This window comes from Halichoerus grypus, chromosome 9 (assembly GCF_964656455.1).
Source record: "Halichoerus grypus chromosome 9, mHalGry1.hap1.1, whole genome shotgun sequence".
Taxonomy (NCBI): Eukaryota; Metazoa; Chordata; class Mammalia; order Carnivora; family Phocidae; genus Halichoerus; species Halichoerus grypus.
Genome location: NC_135720.1, coordinates 68,674,067 through 68,697,773, shown reverse-complemented (window position 1 = coordinate 68,697,773; position 23,707 = coordinate 68,674,067). Strand labels below are relative to the sequence as shown.

General features: G+C 38.3%; 1 protein-coding gene and 1 pseudogene across 2 annotated transcripts in view; one reads left to right on the top strand and one right to left on the bottom strand.

Annotated features, from left to right (window-relative positions):
* Positions 1 to 23,707, bottom strand: part of MDN1 (midasin AAA ATPase 1) — a 158,400-nt gene that overhangs the window by 80,388 nt on the left and 54,305 nt on the right. For both annotated transcript variants that reach the window (XM_078054998.1, XM_078054999.1), the window contains exons 21-37: positions 21,426 to 21,573; positions 20,833 to 20,943; positions 19,594 to 19,745; positions 18,892 to 19,070; positions 18,100 to 18,308; positions 17,768 to 17,914; positions 16,839 to 16,980; positions 15,149 to 15,283; positions 14,932 to 15,070; positions 14,175 to 14,313; positions 13,763 to 13,893; positions 11,844 to 11,988; positions 9,872 to 10,001; positions 5,507 to 5,725; positions 4,591 to 4,788; positions 2,884 to 3,092; positions 2,047 to 2,169 (exon numbers count right to left, since the gene is read on the bottom strand). In XM_078054998.1, coding sequence (XP_077911124.1) covers positions 2,047 to 2,169; positions 2,884 to 3,092; positions 4,591 to 4,788; positions 5,507 to 5,725; positions 9,872 to 10,001; positions 11,844 to 11,988; positions 13,763 to 13,893; positions 14,175 to 14,313; positions 14,932 to 15,070; positions 15,149 to 15,283; positions 16,839 to 16,980; positions 17,768 to 17,914; positions 18,100 to 18,308; positions 18,892 to 19,070; positions 19,594 to 19,745; positions 20,833 to 20,943; positions 21,426 to 21,573 — 2,656 coding nt within the window. The remainder of the gene's footprint in view (positions 1 to 2,046; positions 2,170 to 2,883; positions 3,093 to 4,590; positions 4,789 to 5,506; positions 5,726 to 9,871; positions 10,002 to 11,843; positions 11,989 to 13,762; positions 13,894 to 14,174; positions 14,314 to 14,931; positions 15,071 to 15,148; positions 15,284 to 16,838; positions 16,981 to 17,767; positions 17,915 to 18,099; positions 18,309 to 18,891; positions 19,071 to 19,593; positions 19,746 to 20,832; positions 20,944 to 21,425; positions 21,574 to 23,707) is intronic.
* LOC118518395 (large ribosomal subunit protein eL42-like) lies at positions 23,182 to 23,625 on the top strand (annotated as a pseudogene).

The following is a 23,707-nucleotide window of genomic DNA, read 5'->3' as shown; positions in this document are numbered from 1 at the left end:
GAGAGAGAGAAAGGAAGGGGGGAGGGGAGGAGGGGGGTAGAGAGAAAGAATGTCCAGCAGACTCCCTGCTGAGCACAGAGCCTGCCATGGGACTCCATCCCACAACTCTGAGATCATGACCTGAGCCGAAACCAAGAGTCGGATACTTACCTGACTGAGCCACCCAGGTGCCCCAGTAACATTCTTTTTCTTAAGCCAAGTATATTCATCCTATTATTTCATATATATATGTGTGTATATACACATATGTATATACATATATATACACATATATATGTCAGACATCTGGGGTATATAAATTATCAATAACTTTTAAATAAATTGAATAAATATTCAGACTGAATTTTTTAAAAAGCAGTTCAAATCTTTTCTAAAATTAAACTGTGTCGGGGCGCCTGGGTGGCTCAGTCGTTAAGCATCTGCCTTCGGCCCAGGTCATGGTCCCAGGGTCCTGGGATCAAGCCCCGCATCAGGCTCCCTGCTCCGCGGGAAGCCTGCTTCTCCCTCTCCCACTCCCCCTGCTTGTGTTCCCTCTCTCGCTGTGTCTCTCTCTGTCAAATAAATAAATAAAATCTTAAAAAATAAATAAATAAATAAATTAAATTAAATTAAATTAAACTGTGTCCATTGCATTCATCTATACGGACCTACCTTGTATATCCCAGCTTACCAAAAAAAACTTGCCAGTACACAGATCTCACTTTTGCACTGTGAGACCTTTAAAGATGAAGACAGCTCTTTACATACTTAAATATCTTTCTCAGGTAAAATACTGAATGAAATCTCCAAATGGGCTTCAAAGTCATGATATAAACTACATAAAGTAGATCGACATAGCTAATTTTCACCAACATTTTTGTGAACAAGAACAAATGTAAGAAGTTTCTGTGCCAAAAATGAAAAGAGCTGAATGGAGGTCTTCAGATTACAGCTCAGGGATGCGAAGTGTGGTAGTTTTTAGGTAACACGGAAAAATTCAATTAGGAAAATGCGAAATCAATAAAATGTAAACAGACAAAAAAAAACAGACTATATCAGAATTTCAAGTGTCATGTTTACATAAACACTACAAAGCACAAATTCCATTGAATATTCCCAAACAGGTAAAGCTCTAAAAGCTGCTGTTAAATGTGACTGCAGTCAAGAATGTCTTGGGTACCTGGATGCACTTCCACCCAATAGGAGTATGGTCTGAAGCCTTAAACTTTAAAACTGGGCTTTTTTTTTTTCCTGGCTAAAGAATATAATACTATCAGGCATCTTTTTCTAAAAATCACCTTCCTCCTCCTTAATATCTCCCCCCATGATAAGTAGGAAGCAGCTCAGCTGAAAAGAAACCCCACAGGGGGTCTGAATCTTGGGGACCAGCTGGGGCCAGTCTCAAAAGTTCCATCCACAGCATTCTGATCACACCAATCATTGAAGCTCCACCACTACTCCCCAGCCTTTTCCTGGATTAACAAGGCATATCCAAAGTGACCAGATGCTTTTGCCCACAGCCTTAAATTTTTTATTTTTGTGCAGCACTTTTCAATATCTCCAGCTACCTGCTGGTCACTAAGATTCAGCATTTATCCCAAGTATCATGAGGGACTCTGTTTTTCCAGTCAACAACTTACCCAATATGCACATGTAACACTGACCATTTTCTCACCATTTTTTCTATGTCTCTTAAGATAACTTCCTGCAGTCTCTTTGTTGCACTTATAAAACATGTGGTTGACACTGTTTGTAAAACACCCATGAAATAAATACAAAATACAAAGCCAGCCCACCAGAGACCACAGAATAAACCAGTGAAGACAGTTTTTCTCTGGAAGCCGGCTTACAAAAGCAGGAGGAGTTAGTGGCTTGTATATACAGGGGTTTCTCTATGTGCTTTCTGACGAGTGACTTTTCTTATTCTTAAAAGAAACCATGGAGGACTTTTCTTCATTAGAGAATTTGTCTTTACTAGCAAAACAGCATTGGTCATCCCAGCAATATGAAAAGTATGACTGCTCTTCCCCTTGTGACCCCATGCTGGGCACAAGACAGTCCTCTCACCTCATCCAGTACAACCCAATGGCCTGCCTTCAGAGCCGCCAGCAAGGGCCCGTCCCGCCAGGCAAACTCTCCTCCCTTGCCACCTTCAACAGGTAGATCTGCTCCAAACAGGTCTGTGATGTCCTTTGAGAGGGGGCAGAAAGGAGGAAAAGCCAACATTACATAAAAAAATTAACTAGATCCCAAGACCCTAAACCTAACATGATAAATTCTTGGGCCTTATGCCACTTTTCCTTTTTATACCCAAGACAGAACTAATCAATCCTAGCACTCTTTACCAGGAGCCCAGACATGCCCCCAAGGACCTTCTCATCACAATACTGCAAGTATCAATCGATTGGAGCAGGACCTCTAGATCAGTAGTTCTCAATGGTGGCTATACTTGGAAATTAACTGGTGAGCTTTAAACAAAACAAATAAAAACAAAGACCAGTAACAATGTCCAGGCCCTGCTCCCAGACCCCATTCCTAGAGAGTCTCATTTGTCACCTCTTGTCCCATAATTTCATGAGATTGTTTATTTTTATTATTATTTTTTTTTTTTAGGAAGGACAAAAATAGAGAGGGTTATATTACAATAAATACTGAATTGGGCAATTCTCTCTCAAAAGACAATTAGAATAAAGCATCTAGAGAGAATAGTATTATAGATATCAGTTATTAATGAATCTAAAAGGAGACTTAGTTTGGAAGGTCATGTTGCTGTGGTCTTTATCACTATGAAATATTTGGGATTTTGAAAAGGTCCTAACTCTTTCTGATTAAGAAACTCTATAAACAAATACTAATATTACTCCTTATACTCATCCTCATCAGCTACAGGATGACTAAGCTTACCGTCTGCTCTGACAAGTTGATTCGAACAAGGATGTTGCCTGAAGCCTTTGCTAATGCTCCCACCAAACTTGTCTTGCCCACACCAGGGGAGCCCTCCAGGAGAATGGGTTTGTTCAGTTTTGTAGCTCTTAAGAGCCTCTGGGCATTCATAGCTGTGGTGCCTGCACTGAGTGCATAGTCGGCAATATTATTCCTGTGAAGGACAGGTCCTTAAGTGGAGAAAAGAAAAGCCACATATAAGCTGGACATCAACCAAATCACATATCCATGTCAACGCCAAGATTTAAAGACTCTAACAAGTAGACTTTCAGTCAGTGAAGCACCATCTGTAATGAAAATGCTCAGCCCTATTTCAACATTTCCCCACTTTTAGGTTATAAAATCCTTTAAAGGAATAGCCAGCAGCATACGTTCTTCAACTGTGCCTACTACTCAGATCTCTCCAGCGCTTATAACTATGCATATACTTACTTACATAGGTCTAACTGCAAGCATATGTTTTTCCTTTCACAACCTATACCTGGAATTACTACATGTACTTGTACAATTTACCTTCACACATAAGTATTTTCCTAAAAGTCAAGGGGAAGCTAAGTGTGTAGGCCATGTGTATCCATATAAATAATTTCATCCAAGGTTTTTAGGCCTCCAAGACAATTCAGGATGCATCTCTAACCCATAATCTAGCTGAACTGCAGACTAATAATACTTTTATAGGGCTTAACATTTGTGTCACTGTGTTTCCTGGAAGAAACTTTTCGTATACCAGTTTGGAGGGCTAGGAAAACATCTATTACCTCAGCTATGGAAGCAGAGCAAGGACCACCCCAGTCCCAGGTCACTAACATATAGCTCCTACATGAGAGTATTGGATATTATGATAATGACTTAGAGAAATCAGATCATGGATGCACCATCGTGGATGAAGAGTACTATTGAAGAGGGAGAGAGAAAAGGGCGATATTCCATTAGGCCAGGAACCTAGGCTGGTTTTGTTCACCTCTGAACCCCCAGTAACTGCCACTGCTCCTCTAAGCATTTCAGACACTCAATAATTATTAATGTAGGGAGGGAGGAAGGGACAAGAAACAGATGACCCTCCTAGAGAAGTAACAATCTGAAAAATTACTAGTGCCTTCTAAGATAGCTAATCTACCTCATTTAAATATTTGGTAGAAGCAACCTAGTAAGAATGAGAGCAAGGATTAGAACTGAAACCCACCCGAGTTTCCCATTTAATCATTCACTCATTCATCCATTCACTCAATTAACAGACATTTTCTGAATGCCTATGACTGCTAGATTACATCTCAGGTGTCAGGGACAGGAAGATGAGTGACGAAATTCCTGCCCACAAGGGTTCACAAAACTATTTTGGTAAGCAGTGATGAGGGTCTATAGTTGATACATTATGGGTTGAATTATCACTATAGGAAAGCTCTTGTTTTGAGCACTAAATAAAAAATAAATGCATTTTTACAAGATAATTTATTCATAGATTAAAGACTATACTTTCCCCTATTTTTATATGTCAGTTATATATTTTTAATTATTCATGAAATTACAGTTGGTTATGTCAAGTCAGATTCTAATTCAGATAACTAGTTTAAAAATAATCATGAGTGTGATACACTAAAAGTCACAATAAAAGTCAAGTACCTATGATCTACAAGAAGAGAATCTTTATTTATTTAAAATCATTCTTACCCCTTGGTATAAAAAATGGATGAATTCCCCAAAGGTTATCTATTCCAGTAAATTCTTTGGCCTTGAGTCTGTCATAAATCTTCAATTCGTTTTTCTGACATTCTGTAAGTCGTACTATCTTGGAAAGTTTCTTGATTAGGAATTTCAGACATTCTTTGCGAGCCAAGAGGGCCGTACCAAACCCTGAGGAAGTTACCCCTAAAAGACAGAGGATCATCAGTCCATCAAATAATAGCACGGACGCCAAGCTTCCCAACTACTCATCAGGAGCTCTTGGGTGGTTTCCAGAGGAAATGAGGCCCTTGCTGAAGTTACACCCAAAATGCAACTGCTACTGTAAATAGTCCAAAGGCAAAGTCTTGATCTCCCATCCCCACAATTCACAGATCAGAAGCAGCTTATTCAATAAAGCACCTAGGCACTCCATGATGAATCAGCCTGGAGGTAGGAGTAATTAATGTGGTACTGTTGATTATATTGGTTTATATCTCTAATCTTCACTGCTGATAAAACAGAACTTAAACACTGAATTTTATGAAATTATGGTAAACTTAAAAACAAACAAACTAAAGGATTCAGGCCATTAACTATAAATGACCATTCATGTTAAGAATTATCCAGTCCTTCAGGAGCAAGGGCATTTCCAACAATCTTCTTTTTACTGGTAATCACCATTTCATGTTTACCAAGTCCCTGGCCTATAAGCAATGAGAAGTTGCAGCCTCTCTTTTATATCAACCACCTCTCAAAAAGAGTAGAAAGAAAATAAAATCCATTCTGCGTCTTAGAAATGTTAGAGTAAGTCATTTTTTTTTTAAAGTATCTGTGTCAGAGGTCAGAGGTCTGGGCTTGTTCCATTTCATACTCCCCTCTACCCTAACCCCCTTGACCCCGCACCAGCTAACAGACAACATACCTGAACCTATTCCATCTATGTACACCAGGCATGCAGCATGGACAAATGATGTCACAGTGGAGATGGTCTCTGGCCTTTTCAAAGCAGCTTCCTCCCCCATTGTATTCATGAAGTTAACCCAGGACAGGATATCTCTGATACTGACCACACACCTTCGGCCAAATTCCTGGTGGGTCAGCCAATCAATGAAATCCAGCATCACCTCAGCTATGTCAGCCCCTAAGACACAAGAAGGCAAAGGCAGTTGCTTAGAAGTAGCTATATCAAAAACTCCAAATAGGGTTTTGTAACATGGGGCCCAGAGATGACCTAAGAGAGGTCTGTGCTCCATAAGATTATATGCAAATTTTTGTGAAAGGAAAGTACATTACTGCTTTTTCTAGGTAGAGGGGGTCCATTGCTTTTATTACATGAACAAGAGGTTCATGAATAGCATTCCACACCTACCAAAAAAGAAAAACCACCTTGAGAATTACAGCCTAAGAAGCAATCCTGAAAACTGCTCAAAGAGAATATTCATTTGGTTCACGTTCAGATACAATTATGAAGACACAATGATTTTAGAAAATATTTAAATTTTGTTGTATTTTATACTGATTCACTGGAATGGGGATGCCATATTTTCAGTGGCATTTTTTAAAAGATTTTATTTATTTGAGAGACGGAGAGAGGAAGAGAAGGAGAGACAGCACAAGCAGGGGGGAGGGCAGAGGGAGAGGGAGAAGCAGACTCCCCACTGAGCAGGGAGACAGATGTGGGACTCAATCCCAGGACCCTGGGATCACAACCTGAACTGAAGGCAGATGCTTAACCAACTGAGCCACGCAGGCGCTGCTTCAGTGGCATTTAGTTCAGGTTTTTTGTTTTATTAAATCAATGCATCCATCAGAATTCAGCAAATTAGAGGATTCATAAATTTTGTTTCATGATTTAAGTTAAAGGACTAGTCTAATTAAATATCGTAAAATATTTGGAAACAAAATACTTAATGTAGATTAGAAGCAATGTCAATTAAGTTTAATAAAGCACTTTATGTAACTCCTGAAGTCAACAATAAACATTTATCTAAGACGTATGAGTACCAAAGAATGTTTTTTAAAAAAAGAAAATATGAAAAAAAAAAAAAGAAAATATGATGGGGAGCAATCAGCATTGCTATAATATAAAGTGGACCATTCAACAAGAGCCTTCAAGGCTATACTGCAAACCACTTAGTAGAAAACTATCTAGTTAGAAGAAAAATACTAATTACAAAAAAAACCCCACAAATCTTTAAAAAGAACTTAAAATGGTAACTCAAGGGGAAAAAAATCCAGTCACAACGAGGAAAGAAATTAAATGTTGTTTCAGCAACTAGATATTAAATATGAGTATTTGGATCCATATTTCAGAATGGAATAAATTTGAAGGAAATCAAGGACTTAACAGACAACTTTATCCATTATTAGAGGATAATAAACCTTGACTATTGGACAGAAAATCATCAGGTAAGGTGGATGGGTTCATATGTATTTTTTATAACAAATATTGAAAGGTAACAATAGGAATCCATGTTATAAATGTAATAATAAATACTAATATGTAAAATGACTGGGGCGCCTGGCTGGCTAAGTCAATAGAGCATGTGACTCTCGATCTCAGGATCTTGAGTTTGAGCTCCATGTAGGGTGTAGAGAAGTACTTAAAAAATAAAGATAAAATGATTGGTATTTATTATAAAGTAAATCATACAGAATGTTCATCACTAGTAATTAAAGAAAATGAAATTTTAGACTACCCATTAAAGTAACAAGAACAAAACAATGGATTTCATTCTATTTAAAAACAAACAAACAAAATAAAACCTCTCCATGTTGGAAGGACTATGCCAAGCAGGTACATTTACTAAATTGCTGTTAGCACCGTGAATGGGACCACCCTTCTGGAGAAAAATCTGGCCATAACCAATGAGAACTATGAATTTCCTTATTTCTACTTTTAGAAACAAAACTCAAGGAAATAGCTCTTAACATGTTATTTTAACAAAAACACAATGTCTTCAGAAGTATTGGTCATAAGAGTAGGAGATTTTATTTTATTTTTTTAAAGATTTTATTTATTTGACAGAGAGAGAGAGACGCAGCGAGAGAGGGAACACAAGCAGGGGGAGTGGGAGAGGGAGAAGCAGGCTTCCAGCTGAGCAGGGAGCCCAACGTGGGGTTCGATCCCAGGACCCTGGGATCATGACCTGAGCCACAGGCAGATGCTTAACGACTGAGCCACCCAGGCGCCCCAGAGTGGGAGATTTTAAAAAGCCCACATGCCCTTCAGAGGTCATTATTTAAAAAACAAAAAAAACATCAATTTCATAGAATCTTTTCTGTTTTGTTCATACTAGGGATATATAGATAAAACTACTATTGAGATTTATGAACAAAAATTCCTAGAGAAAGTTAGAAGAACTCAGTGGTGTTTATATATTAAGAGAATACAGTGAATATATCTTAAGTATTCTGAATAGGATCAGAATTCAATTTAGAATTCATAATTAGTTGAAATATTAGATTCATTACATCTTACGTATCTTTATAAAGAAAATTTGGAAATAAAAGCTTTATCTAGTTCCCTGTTTTTAAGAACATTTTTATGCTGTGCCAACCTGATCCATTTCTAAATGATAAAAATTGAGCCACTTCTCCCTTACTCTCCTTGTTCCCTGAGGATCTCTAATGCTTCCCCAAAGAAGGTGCTGCCATGTGGGCTTTACAAAGCTTACAGTAAACAAGCTCCCTAAGGACAAGCAGTGAGGCTCAGTGAAGTCCTAGGGGCTGCAGTGCCAACTGCCCTGTAGAGAAACTGTTCACTCCATCAAGCATGAAGCCCACTAGTGATGGAGCCAACGTGGCAGTGTAATGGCAGCTGCATTCTCTGCCATTCTTTTTTTTTTTTTTAAGATTTTATTTATTTATTTGAGAGAGATAGTGAGAGAGAGCACAAGCGGGGAGGAGAGGGAGAAGCAGGCTCCCACCGAGCAGAGAGCCCAATGTGGGGCTCGATGCCAGGACCCCAGCACCATGACCCAAGCCGAAGGCAGACGCCCAACCAACTGAGCCACCCAGGCGCCCCTCTGCCAATCTTATTACAATCCAAATCACTGATAAGAGTACAGAGCCCACAGGAGATACAGAGGCTACATCCAAGGGGAATTTGGCCCCAAAGCAGAGCCAAAAGACAAACCATGCCTGCTTAATAATTTGTCTTTTTCTTTAACTGGAATTCTCACATTAAATGCAGCACTACAAATAGCACACAACCATGGTAAGTAAGAAGTTCTGAGTATGGGCCTTGGACCAACATTATTGGCATCACCTAAGAACTTATTAGAAAGGCAAATTCTCAAGCCCCACCTCAGACGGACTGAATCCAAAACTCTAGGTAGGAGGCCCAGCAAGCTTTATTTCTACAAGTCCTTCAGGTGAGTCTGGAACTCAAAGAAGCAAATATCCTTTTATACGTTCTTTAATTTAAGAAAGAGACTTAAAAAGAGAGAGAGAAAGAGAGAGATAAAATGATCCAAAAAACTATGTATTAAGGTTTGAAACCAGAGCTGGGTTCTAAATTTAGCCCTTCAACCTGTAAGATAAATATACATACATCATGATGAATGCTAACTAGACTGTGATCATTTCACAATAGATACAAATACTGAACATGTTATACACCTCAAGCTAATACGATGTTACATGTTGATTACGCTTCAATAAAAAAACATGTATACATCAAAGCAATCTAGCTCAATACAAAAACCATATAATAAATGTTTTGACCCTTACTAGATATCTTAAAAATTGCTCAATTTAGGTTTTAGGTATACAGAAGTTTTTTAATACTATTCTTCTATTTCCTTATGTTTGAAAACTTTTATAATGAAAAGAAAAATTTTTTATTTTTTTCTAAGAAAGCAAGTGGCGGTGGGGGAGGAAGAGCCACCCAGAACATTTTTAATAAATTAGTTGATGACAGGGACGCCTGAGTGGCTCAGTCAGTTGAGCATGGGACTCTTGATTTTGGCTCAGGTCATGATCTCAGGGTCATGGGATCGAGCCCTCTGTCAGGCTCCACACTCAGCAGGGAGTCCACTTCAGGATTTTCTCTCTCCCTCTGCCCCCACCCCCACTGCACTTGCATTCTCTCTCTCAAAAACAAATCTTTTAAATAAATAAATAATTAAAAAACCTTTAACATAGATTTTAAAAGTATTTTGGTATTATTTCTGATTTTAATTAAATGAAATCTTAGACCTATTCTTATTTTCTAAGACATGATTTCTAATTTCCATTAGCTTCAGAAGTTTGGGAATTACGTTTACCACCTGAAAGCTCTCACCTTTATGATCTATTCTGCCCAGAGACATTCCTGGACGAAGATTATGGCTGATAATCTGAATTAAATCTTCACGATTTGTGCTTTGTGGGCACCATATTTCTGTAAACCGGTTTCTTAAGGCAGGAGACAGCTGTAAGAAACAAAAATTTCAATTTGAATGTAATACTTATGAGGAAAACTAGAAAATAAATCCTTTGACAGAGTATTAGCTGATGAGTCTAACGAATACCAGATGCTTCTTTTATTACCTCTACTACAATTGAAGACCTACTTTATCCTGACTCCTTCCACAGGTCATCTCATTCGTCTCCACCACAACCTCCAAGACAGTATTCCCATCACTTTCTTTATAGACAGAGTGCAGAACTTCAAGGTGTCATAGAATAGGTGGTGCAAGTTGAAGTCCAGCCCCAGTGGGAGACCCCCAAACCTGAATACTTCCCCTAAGCAAAGGCCCTTCCTTTACCTTCAGTTACATAACCAGTGCTTTCAAGAAAATAAAAGCTGTTGTCCCACAGGGGAGAGCTGTCTGAAGTAGAAAGAGAAAACATCTTTTATGTGGCTCAAAGGGGGACAGTGAAATTATTAAGGAGGTACATATTTTACCTCTGTATAACAAAGAATTGTTTGTTCTTCCAGTCTTTTATGGCCTTCGCCCTGAAAATGGATTCCTCCTACCCTTCTTACCCTTCCCCTATGTCAATTAACCCCTATTAACAAGCATATACAATGCCACATATGCACGTAACTATTAGCTTATTATTGCTTTCCTTTTACTTGATAAACTCCATCCATCTGCCTGGCCTACTGCAGCAGGACTAGCAGCAATGCCTATACTCAGGAGCAGCTTAGTCAAGACCCAGTGAATGTGTGAGTGTTCCTTGCTGCTGTCCTAGACAAGCAGTGCCATTGGTCTTTGGCATCTTACCCTCACTCTGCCTGCTAGGGAGGCAAAAACAAAAAAGAACCTTCCCTTAGGTAAAAGTTGGCAATCTTTTTCTAAGAAAAACTTGAACTATCCTAACTTAAGCTAATCTTAACACACACAACCTTGAAATCAGATCTTTCTAAGCTATTCTCACTTGCCAAAGAAACACTTTTCATATTATGTTTGAAGCTGTGATGTGTTTCTTCTTATTTTTTTCTTTCTTCTCTTCAGAACATTTCAAGAAGCATAGTGATAATCTTTTTTATTACGCTACAGAGGAAAATCAGGCCTGAAGCATCATGTTCACATTTCAGGGACCCACCAAGTTACCAAGAACTTTAACTACTTTCATTCACAACCCCTGTTTCTTCTCATTGTCCCTGACCTATCACCACATCACCATTTTCCTAACAGACCAGGATCCCACACACAACACAGACTTCTCCACTGAGAGGCTTCACAAGCCTGAAAGCCAAGGTGTGTTCAGGGTATTGGATCCTGGCTGGATCCTAACACCACCCTCTGAACAAAAGGCTGCTCTCCACCTTTTCCTTTACCAATAGTCTGAGGGTAACCCACATAACCGCTGGAGAGAACAGATACGCTCCACCTGCAAAACCCGAAGAGGTTCCTGGCTGCAACATTTTTGTCACTTTAAAACACTAAGAGCCACACTCGTGTTTAAGAGAGGAGACTCCAGAAACAGAGTTTAAGATTAAATTTCAGTTTCAACTTTCTCATCCATGAAAGTAGGAAAATAACTTTCACACAGAGTTCTTGTGAGAATTTGTTATGGTAACATATGTAAAGAGCTGGGCAAAGTGACTGAAACAATGAAATTTCAGGCACACACAGTGAGATATTAAAACAAGGAAATGATTATGTCAGAATTTCTCAACTTTGTAATAATTCTAAAATATCTTTCTAGGTTAATTTTTACCCAATATAAAATTCCAAATGCATTTTTACATATTATATTTATAGCTGCCAGTGAGCTGAGGTCAAAAACTGGAAAAAAATTATGCTTCAGGAACACAATTTTACCTCTTTTTTTCCGAAGTCGCCCCCAGGGTTCATGGTTGCTAAGATACGGAATTTTTTCCCAGCAGTCAACAACTCTACCTCATTATCCTTGTCCTCTACACTGCCTTTTTCAGCTAATACCAGGGACTTTTCCACTTCAAGGACACTAAAAGACAGAAAAATTGGAGAATATAAGATTAGAAAAGGCTTATGTATCCTTTCTATTTTGTGGTCTTTAACTTCTTTTCAAAAGGAAAAAAGTTATATCCTCTGCTGAGCTTTTACTTTAGTTAACACTTTCCTAGCACATATTTTAAAATGATTCATTATCCCAATTCCTGTGTAATGGAACAATATTTCTGAACAAAAGAAAAAAAAAATCCCTTTATCCACTTATGCCCCATTAAGGCATTTGTTTTAAAAATGAGTGTCTTGTATGCAAATACTCATGGCAGCATTATTCATAAAAGTAGAAATAACCCAAACAAACCCAAATACCATCAAGTGGTGAATGGATAAAAAATATGGTATATCTATACAATGAAATGCTCTTAGGAATAAAAAGGAACAAACTACTAACATAGGCTACAACATGGATGACCCTCAAAACAATGCCAATTTATGTGCAATGTGCTGAAAAGACAATTACAATTTTTTTTTTTTTAACAGAGAGTAATTTGGTAGTGGCCTGGAGCAGAAGGTGGCATCAGAAATATACTGTAAAGGGGCAGAAGGGATCCGACTGGTATGGTGGGAATGTAAAACAGGATTATGGTGCAAAACTCAGGAAATTTACTTACTAAAACTTGTTGAATTATACATTTAAAATGGATACATTTTGGGGTGCCTGGGTGGCTCAGTCGTTAAGCGTCTGGCTCAGGCCATGATCCCAGAGTCCTGGGATTGAGCCCCGCTTCTGGCTCCCTACTCGGCCGGAAGCCTACTTCTCCCTCTCCCACTCCCCCTGCTTGTGTTCTCTCTCTCTCTGTGTCTCTCTCTGTCATATAAATAAATAAAATCTTCTAAAAAAATAAAATAAAATGGATACATTTTATGGTATGTAAATTAAACTTCAAAAAAGAAAAATAGGTATACATCAAAATTCATATTAGTCTGAGATTTTGAGGTCATACAGCCAATATAACATCTAGAATTCTGATTCTAGTTCTTTGAAGAATTTAGATAATGGTCACATAAAGTGCCTTAAAAAAGAGTTTTAACTTCGGTTCATTTGCTTTAGCCTCACGCCATTCCACAGTCCCATCTTTCTGATTATTGATAGCGAAACAGAAACTAGCCCTCTTAAACTACTCTGAGTGCTAAAGCAAAACAAAAAAAAAACAAAAAAACAGTAACTCATTATCATTTTCAAACATTTACTATGCACCTATGAAGAACATTACTGTGCAGAAGAATTAATATCTATGAAAACCAGACCAGTATTCCATATTCTATGGAATATTATTTAGCCATAAAAAGGAATGAAATCTTGCCATTTGCAATAATATGGATAGAGCTACAGAGTTAGAATGCTAAGTGAAATGCTAAGTCAAAGAAAAATACCATATGATTTCACTCATATGTGGAATTTAAGAGACAACAAACGAACAAAGAAAAAAAAAGAGAACAACCAAGAAACAGACTTTTAACCATAGGGGAAAAAAATTGATGGTTACCAGAGGGGAGGCAGGTGGGGGGATGGGTGAAATAGGTGAATGGGATTAAGAGTAGCCATATCATGGTGAGCACTATGTAATGCATAGAATTGTAGCATCACTATACTGTACACCTGAAACTAATATAATGGTACATGTTAACTACATGGGAACTTTTAATTAAAAATTTTTTTAAAAATTTAAAAAAATTTTTTAATTACTTAATTAAAAAATAACCAGACCAGTGAAAACATCACACACAGGGCAAACCTCTTACACATATACCTATTGAGTCTTTCCAGGACAGAGTCATCAGCCAATGAGATCTCATCCAAGAGAAAAAAGCCATCTTCTTTCATGGCCAGAACAAGAGGACCATCATGCCACTCAAAAAGTCTTGATGTATCAATTTCTTCCTACAATTTGGAAAAGAAGGTGTGAAATTAACGAGCAGTGGCTCCACAAGACAATACACATGTAGCTAGCTGGTGTCTGCTGGAGTAAGTGGTCATTCGGAATAAAGCCTGCACAACAGTATGCTCATGAAAGTTCCTTGTGGACAAGTGAAAATCTAAAGATACATATCAAACCTGGGATCAAAACCTCACCATGAATAAATTCCACAGCTGACTCACGCACAAATCCAACTGCAATTCTTTAAATGAACGATGAACACATTATTCGCTACCGAACAAACCTTGTCCTTTGGCTTCTGTCTCACCGGTCGCAGCCCCCCCAGGAAGTCCGATGTCTCCATGTGTAAATGGCAGTTGACAGAGTATAGTTTCTGATTTGCCAAGCCTGCAAACACCTGACAGATCGTAGTTTTCCCACACCTGTTCAAGGGATACATACCAGATTAATAAGGACCATAAATTCCAAATATAAAAGCACAAACACTCCTGTCAGCACAAGAGGAGTGCTCTGGTGAGAGCCTCACTGCAGCAGCAGACACTGCTGGCCAACACAGGGCCTCTGCACTCTGAGCTTAGGACACCCTTCCCCCAAACACCAGCACCCTACGGTGTTCCTTATCCAAAAAAGCACACACTGCCTGAATTCCATCCTTTTCCATTTCTACCAACAACCACCAAGGGATGGGAAAGAAATCTAATCCTTACAGACTTTCAAGAGACAGGAGCTCATTTGCTGTTCTCTACAGATCTATAGAATGAATGGCACTATTTAAAAGAATTACAAAGAAAAAAACAACTCCAGTGATAATAATGCAAGAATTCATTCTTTTCTATCACCTGAAGAGGAAAGCAAACAGTAATAGGTCTCTTACATGATCCTTTAAAAAAAAAAAGAAAAAGTGGAAGGGAGAAAAGGAAAAAAAAAAAACAAAACAAAGATTGCATTCCCGATAATCCTTCACAGATAACTCAAGTACTCCTATGGAACTGAACTGAATCATCATAATGAGTTACTGTCACAGAAGCATAGGACTTTACCCAGTGTCTCCAACTAGCAGCACTGGTTCACCAAATTCCAGTGCCCTTCCCACCAGCATCGCCAGTCTCCGCATGCCCTCAGTCCACACAATGTGGCTGAACGTAGACTCCAATGTGGATACCTGAGTGGACAATTTACCTATAAAATGTAGAATAAAGATTTAGCTTCTAATAGTACAGCTCAATTCATTTCCTCTGGATATTCTGACCTACTCACTCAGTAATTTTAGGACATTTTCCTTGGAGAAGAGGGATTGAGGACACAATTTTTTCTTGAAATGTTTTTCAAGGACCTCTTGAATCACATCAATCTCCTCCTGCTTCCTGACTCGGCCTGCGAGAAGCATAAATCCTTAAAAAAAAAAAAAAAAAAAAAATCATTAAGTGTCAAGTTATAATACCAAGGGATATTGAGAATATGGAGCAACAGCAACTCTTACTAGGTGCTGGTGGAGAGGGTATCTAAAGAACTACTTTGGAAAATTGGGAGAACCTACTGCAACTAACCACATGCCTGCCCTGTGCCCAGCAACAGGACTTCCGGGTAGACCCAAACACAAATGAACATGTGTGCACCAAAAGACATATATAGGAATGTTCAGAGCAGTTCTATTCATAATAGCTAGAAAGTGGAAATAACCCAAATGTCCACCAACAAGAGAATGAATAAACATATTATAGTATCTCCATACAATGGGTTACAGAACAATAATAAAAAAAAGAATGAATTCCTAATACACCTAACAGCATGGCCGAACCTCACATTAGGCTGGGTGAAAAGAAGTCAAACCCAAAGAGTACACATTGCATGATACTAGCTGAAGCTCAAGCACAGGCAAAAATCAGTGGTGATAGAGGTCAGAGCAGTGGTTACCTCCAGGGGAGGTTAAGACTGGCAGGAACCATGAAGGAATCCTTTGAGGTACTGGAAAATATTCTATACTTTGGCCTAGGTGATGATTTACATGGTACACACATATGTAAAAAAAACTATATCTAGCTTATACATGAAAAAATAAAGCACTACATTCACTTTACTATATGGTATACCTTGATTAAAGAGTGTTTTAAGTTTTTTAAAAGAACATGTTCCTCCATCTATCTACTCTTTACCAGTAAAGAAAAAAATACAACTCTCATGGGTTAGTTTTATTTACTCTCCTTATTAACCACTCCATTAAGGACTCATTAGTACCTTTCAAATCAGAAGATTCTGAAATGCTTTCTTTCCTATAGAGAAACATATAAATTCTTCCCATGGATTAAACCAAAATAAGCAATCATGAGTCTCACATGCCATAACTGCCTTCCCTCAGAACTACGATAGTATCTGACCAACCTGTCAGTTTTCTTTTTTTTTTTTTTTTAAGATTTTATTTATTTACCTGACAGAGAGAAAGTGCATGCACCCAAGCGCACAAGCAAGCACAAGTAGGGGGGAGGGGTAGAGGAAGAAGGAGAAGATGCAGGGATCGATCCCAGAACCCTGGGATCATGACCAGAGCCGAAGGCAGATGCTTACCAACTGAGCCACCCAGGCGCCCCAACAGTTTTCTGTATAAGGCACAAGGATGACTATCTATGATTAGTGAGTTGCAGATAAATAGTCCACAAAGACACCACCAACTACCCGCCAAAACTCTTATATGGGCATTGTGCCCCTATCTGACTCCTACATGAAGTCACCTGAAGCAAAGAGAAAACTATTGAAACCCAAACATACTAGCACAGAGGCCTGCAGAAAAGAACCATTTTCAAAAGCATCTGGCTCTTGAGGAAGAAAGACTATTTTTGGAATACTCAGTAAAATGTATATATTGACCACAATTTGGGAAAGATTTATTTTAATAAGGTTTGATATTTGACATAACTTCACAGTTTGAGAGCATTTCCAACTGAAAGCATACCATTGTTGGCTAAATGCTGTAGCCAGTCATACTCTTTCTCGGTCTGTTCAGCCAATCTATATCTTTCAGCCCATCGAAACAGATCACGAAGGGTGATGAAGCCCTGTTTTCCAGCAAACACTGAAGAACTTCTGCGATAGGACTATTAAAATATCAAAACAAATGAAAAAGGGCAATGGCAAGCACACTGTACAACTTATATAAAATTTTTAATAAATTTATGCTCTCATAAAAATGATTCATTCCATTAAGACTAATTTTTTAAAAAAGTAAATGGACTGCAATCATTTGAAGATAAATATCCAAACTTGTGTTTAAAAATATAAATTCCAAAGCACAACAACAAAAGAAAGGAATTCTATTTCCTATATCATATATAAAAAATTATGAATACAAATGATGGCAAACACGCAGAAACATCAATCCTATAATGTGGGAACACAGTAGTAAGATTGCCAATTATTATTGGCTTTCTAGAAATTAAAAGTATATTAATTCTGATAAAGGACACCATAAAATGGGATATTCAAAAAACTAAGAAACTGTAGCTTTGCAGAATTGACAAGGGAGAGACATAAAAAGGATATCTTTAGTTATGTCCATTCAAGGACTAGATCCATTTAAAAAACAAAAATTGTAGTTTATCAATGCCAAATTCCAATCTAAACAAAATGTTCCAAAATTATCCACAAGTAGAGAATTGTTGCCATATATGACTATGAGAAAAACTGTAACACGATATCAAACAGTTCACTTACAAACCAAAAAATGGATACTAATGGAGTGCATTTTAAGATAATATCCTTACTCTGAGAAAAAAATAAATGGAGGGACTGCTGTGTCTACCTGAGAAGGCTATCAAATTTTAAATTTCCATCACGAAATCTAATCAGTACGTTCCATTTGAAACTAAGTGAGAGATGAAATACCTGAAGGTCCAGCATGACTTTAACCAACTTGCTACAATAGGAGGGTGGCAAACTACAGCGCTTATGCAAGATTGTTTCTAACTCAGAACTAGGCAATTCATCAAAATGCAATTCCACAAACCGATTCCTGAAGGCTCTAGAAAGCACCTAGGAAACACACAGGAAAAAAACATGATAAAAAGAGCCTCTCACCCAGTTTCCAAAATGGAGGCTCTACTATTCACCACAAAAAGAAAAACCTTTCAAAAGTAGTAAAAACATCTCAGTCTTACCAAGAAAGATTTATTACTTTATGGGGTAACAAATGGGAATAAGGGACAAATGCTACACACCTTTCTGCCTCCATAAAGTCCCGGGGGATTCTGGGTTGCAAAAAGCATAAACCGAGGGTGAGCTTTAACAACTTCTTGTGTTTCTGTGATGAGCAATTCACGGTTATCATCCAGCAATCTGTTCAGTGCCTCTAACACATCAGTAGGGGCCAAATTTAATTCATCTAAAATAATCCAGTAGCCCTTTCTCATAGCATCAATAAGAACACCTTAGAAAAAACAACACTGAGGATTAGTGCAGAAATTAGTCCAAAGTTTTAAAAAATGTTATATATGAATCAACCAATCCTAGACCATTACACTTCAAAACAAATTACTCCCTGCAGCTAGTCATGCGCCAAAACAATTTGTGATGTCAAATATCAAGGAAGGATAATTTTCCTAATCATTTCACACAGAAGGGGAGCCAAGGCTGACAAATATCACATTTCCAATTTATTTTTCCCCCTGCAGTCTAATTTCATTTAAATCACCACATTCTCATATTTACTCTCAGCTTCCCTCTGTTCGACGCTCACCACATTTTTCTGAGTCTCTAGGAAATAAAGTAGCAGTTCAACTGCACTCTACAAAACTTGGTCCTAGTCCTCTGTACAGCTGACAAGATCAGTGGGGCCCAAAGGAAGCTGGATCCCTAACCATCCTCCCTTAACCAGGGAGATCAGGGAGAAAGACAAACCAGCTGTTATGGCAAAGGTCCATGTGCCTCAATTGGAAAGGATGAAGTTTACCTGGGGAAATGGGTTTAAAAGAATGAACACCTATACCCATGGAATGAAATAATAATCCTACCTTCTTTAAACACAAGCTTCCCTGAAGAGTCAGATGTATAACAACCAATGTACTCTTGAATATCCGTGTGTTCGTGATTGTTAATACGCACACAATGGTTACCAGAAGCTGCAGCCAGCCACCGGATAAGGCTTGTTTTACCAACTGATGTCTCTCCCTGAATCAACACTGGATAGGTTCTTGAAAAGATCAGCCAATAAAGCAATTTAAGAAAAAAAAAGACAGAAACCAGAATTCAAGTTGTGTTAAAAAGAATGTATCATTTATCACCATAAAAAAACATTTTTATATACCTATACACCACTAATGGAATGTTTCTTAAGCCCTGAGAAGTTTCTGTGTAAAAGGAGTTCCTCAGAAAATACTGAGGAAAGCAATCTCAACCTTTCTTATAGTACTTGTGAGAAACAGTAAATGGGACTAGCTGTTACTCAAATAATGGATGATGAGTATCCATCAGCAAAATACTGGCAAACAAGCTTAAAGATGGCCAAAATAATCTGCATCTGTATTGCTTCCACCAAAAGGTGCAACTAGAAACAATGCTTTGTGCCAGGAGAGAAGTACTGACTTGAGAAGGAATTATTTACTTAGCCAATGAACAACAATAAAGCACTTTTAAAATTAAGGAGGTAAGACTAGAATGTCATCAATGCCTATGCTGGTAAAACTTCAGGGCAGCAAGAGAAAAGGTCCACACACCCTGCAGAAACAACTCGGACTATGTCTCTCAGGTTTAGCTTAACAGAAGACGTAAGAATGTAGGTCTCATCTATTGTAGGTTCCTTCTCTCCCACCGAAATCCAGTATCCTTCAATCTGGATAAGCCGGCCTCCTTTTGGTTCTGGAATAGGCTGAAAGACAAAAAAGTTAGAGAAATAACCCATAGTCTCATGACAACTATGACATTCTTTCAGAGAGGGGTGTAAAGTAGGAAAAGAGGTTATCACCAAAAATGCTGCCCCATTCTAGATGGTGATGGTGAATCCAAAGTAATCCTAAGTCTCTAATAAGGTTCTTTCTTAAGAGTAAGGAATCAACATAAAAACAAGCCTGTTAGTTGGTAAACCACTTTCTCAGCATCTTTCACTCCCATGTTATTCTAGAATTTCCTTTGTCAAACTGAAATGGTGGTTGTGTTTAATAACAAGAAAAAAACATGCCCAACCATCAATCAGATGGCAAGTGTGTATACAAACTCTGGTATAAGCAACAAAATACTATGTAACCATTAGAAACCATGTCACAGTGATCCCTGGTACAGACACAAAACTGTAGGATATAGTTAGGCTAAGAAAGGAAGCTACAGAACAGTATTATGAGATGGTTCCTTTTAAGGCATTTATATTAGATATATGTATTAGAATTTGCCCTTGCTAAGTGAAATAAGTCAGTCAGGACAAGACAAATACCATATGATTTCACGCATACGTGGAATTTAAGAAACAAAAATGAACAACAACAAAAAAAGACAAACCAAAAAACAGACTCTTAACAATACAGAACAAACTGATGATTATCAGAGGGGAGGTGGGTGGGGACATGGTGAAACAAGAGTACAATTAGCTTCAGCAACGAGTAACATACAGATTTGTTGAATCACTATGTTGTATACCTGAAATTAATATAACACTGTATATTAAATATACTGGAATTAAAGTAAAAAGAAAGAATTTGCCTTGATAAATCTATACACACACTGTGAGAATTTGAATATATAAGAAAATACATATATGATTTAGGTGGAAAGGTAAAAGGTTTAAATCTCTAAAGAGTAGGAGTAAGAATTTTGGGAATTTTCACCATCTAAGACACCACCTAATTTTTTTTGGAACAAACTGATTACTTTTATAATTAGAAACAAGTTTTGTTAAAAAAATGAAATTTTGATAATTCAGCCTTTCATTTACGTTAAACAAGTCAAGAAATCAAACAACATACCTGCTTCAGCAGACTTTTTACATTGCCAGAGACAATGTGTTGACAAATGAGCTTCTGAACTATTGGGTGTGATGCCCTGTCAAGCTGTGTTAAGAAACCCAAACAAAAGCCCTAGGAAAAAAACCAAATATGCATAAAACTAATTACCCTTCTGCAATAACAGGCCAACTTATTTCAGGAACAAAATTCAACCTCTTGGGGGGTTCTGGTTCCCAGAACAACTTTTAAATGTGATATGATGGTAGAAAAAGGTCAGGATCACTCTGGTTTGTCCTGGGCTGAGCTGACTAAATGGAATGCACAGGCAAACCTGACATTTGCATCACCAATCCCTCCCATCCAATGGTGAGCCCACCCAAGCACAGATTTTAGAAAGACCTCATAGGGGCGCCTGGGTGGCTCAGTTGGTTAAGCGACTGCCTTCGGCTCAGGTCATAATCCTGCAGTCCTGGGATAGAGTCCAGCATCGGACTCCCTGCTCAGCAGGGAGTCTGCTTCTCCCTCTGACCCTCCCCCCTCTCATGTGCTCTCTCTCTCTCATTCTCTCTCTTTCAAATAAATAAACAAATAAATCTTTTAAAAAAAAGAAAGACCTCATAGAGCGAGCGCTGGATGTTGCTACACGGATTGGAAGCTGCAAATCGCAGAGCTCTGCAAAGAGTCCGAAGGCTGTAGTGAGGTCTATGGCCAGTTCCATCCACCAATTTTGTCCCAGAGTCTTTCCGCAGAGCTGTGTACAAGCTACAAAAAGGACGGAGTTCAAATGACTTTATTAATAAGCATTCACTATTTTGCCATTATTCCCATTTTTTTACACAAGGCCCAAAAGCCATTTTTATAGAATTGGATAGTTAAGCTTACATACAATTTCCTAGAGCATTCATCAAAACCTTTCAGACATTCTCTTTTGAATCTATTTTCCAGGGCTCCCTGCTCAGTGGGGAGTCTGCTTCTCCCTCTGCCCCTCCCCTCTGCTCATGCACTCTATCTCTCGCTCTCTCTCAAATAAATAAATAAACTCTTTTTTTAAAAAAATCTATTTTTCACACACTTACACTCTTTCAAAAGAAGGATATATCAATTTCCTTTAGGACGAAAAGAGGAGAGAGGTGAAAAACATCAGATTCTTAACAAAAAGACAGTAAGATAGGAGAAGCCCTTAGTAAGAATATACAGAGTCCAGGGGCACGTGGGTGGCTCAGTCTGTTAAGCACCCAACTCTTGATTTCGGCTCAGGTCACGATCTCAGGGTTGTGGAATCAAGCCCCGTATCAGGGTCTGCGCTCAGAGAGGAGACTGCTTGAAATTCTCTCTCCCTCCCTCTCTGTGCCTCCAACCCCCAACCCCTGTGCACTCTAAAATAAATAAATCTTTAAAAAAAAATGATATACACACACACACATACACACACACAGAGTCCAAACATAGTGTTCCAGAGTCAGCTCTAATACAATAGGGAAATAAAGTCCCTGTGTGATGGAGAAGCACACAGAAAAAAATCATGGTGTTTTGAAAGGTCATAGGTATGGCCATAATCAACAATGACAAATGTTAAAAAGCATGAAAATATGGTGACTGTTACTGTTATCATTACCACACACTTTAGAATACTAGAAGATGACAAGACGAAAGAAGTTTCAGACTGAAACATGAAATGCAAGAAATTTAAAATTTCTTTTTAAGATCAAGAGTAACCAAATGTGTGTCACAGATGAAATCTAAGTTCTTGCCCGATAAGATTTGACTTGCCTCTTTGCAATCTAGCTACACATTCTTTCTTTTGTATAAAGAATCTACATTTTAGAAGGGGTTATTACAAATGGAACACTTACTACTTATACTACTAGCATTTTACAAGAGCCTCTGCTTTATCTAGTCTGTTTTATCTCTGCTTTTGAATTTTAACCACACATATTTACACTTTTGTCCAAATATTCTTGGCTAACAGAAGTGTTCCAATTTTAGTATGCGGTATTGGTAAACCATTCCAAAGCATTTTCACAGATGCCTCCTTAACTATTCTATCTACAATAGGGCTCCACTGGGGCGCCTGGGTGACTCAGTTGGTTAAGCGCCTGCCTTCAGTTCAGGTCATGATCCCAGCGTCCTGGGATCAAGTCCTCTGTTGGGCTCCCTGCTCAGCAGGGAGTCTGCTTCTCCCCGTCTCTTGCCCTGCTCGTGCCCTCTCTCTCCCCCTGCCTCTCCCCCGCCTCACACCCTGCTCTCTCTATCAAATAAAATCTTAAAAAGGGGGGGGGGGCTCCAAGCTTTATGTGTTATTTTTCTTCACTTACCATAACCTAAGATTATGTTTCTCCTGCTTTCTGTGTTGATAGTTCTCTTGCAAACATGGTGAACATTCCTAAAACCCACCAGAATTTCTGCAAGAAGTATGGCAAGCACCAACCCCACAAAGTGACACAGTACAAGAAAGGCACAGATTCTCCTTATGCCCAAGGAAAGCGGCATTATGACAGGAAGCAGAGTGGCTATGGTGGGCAGACTAAGTTGATTTTCTGGAAAAAGGCTAAAATTACAAGAAGATTGTGCTGAGGCTTGAATGTGTTGAGCCCAACTGCAGATCTAAGAGAATGCTGGCTATTAAGGGATGTAAGCATTCTGAACTGGGAGGAGATAAGAAGAGAAAGGGCCAACTGATCCAGTTCTAAGCTTCATATTTTATTATATTATGAAGAAAATAAAATCTTGAGGTTATAGTCACTTCAAAAAAATTATAGTGTGTATGTAGCTCCTTATTATCTTCACCTCCTGAATTAAAAGCTCCATGAGGAGCTTACTTATATTTATCTTATTTATAGCTGTATCCCTAGCACCTGGGCAACTCAATAATTATTTGTACAAAAAAAGGGAACAA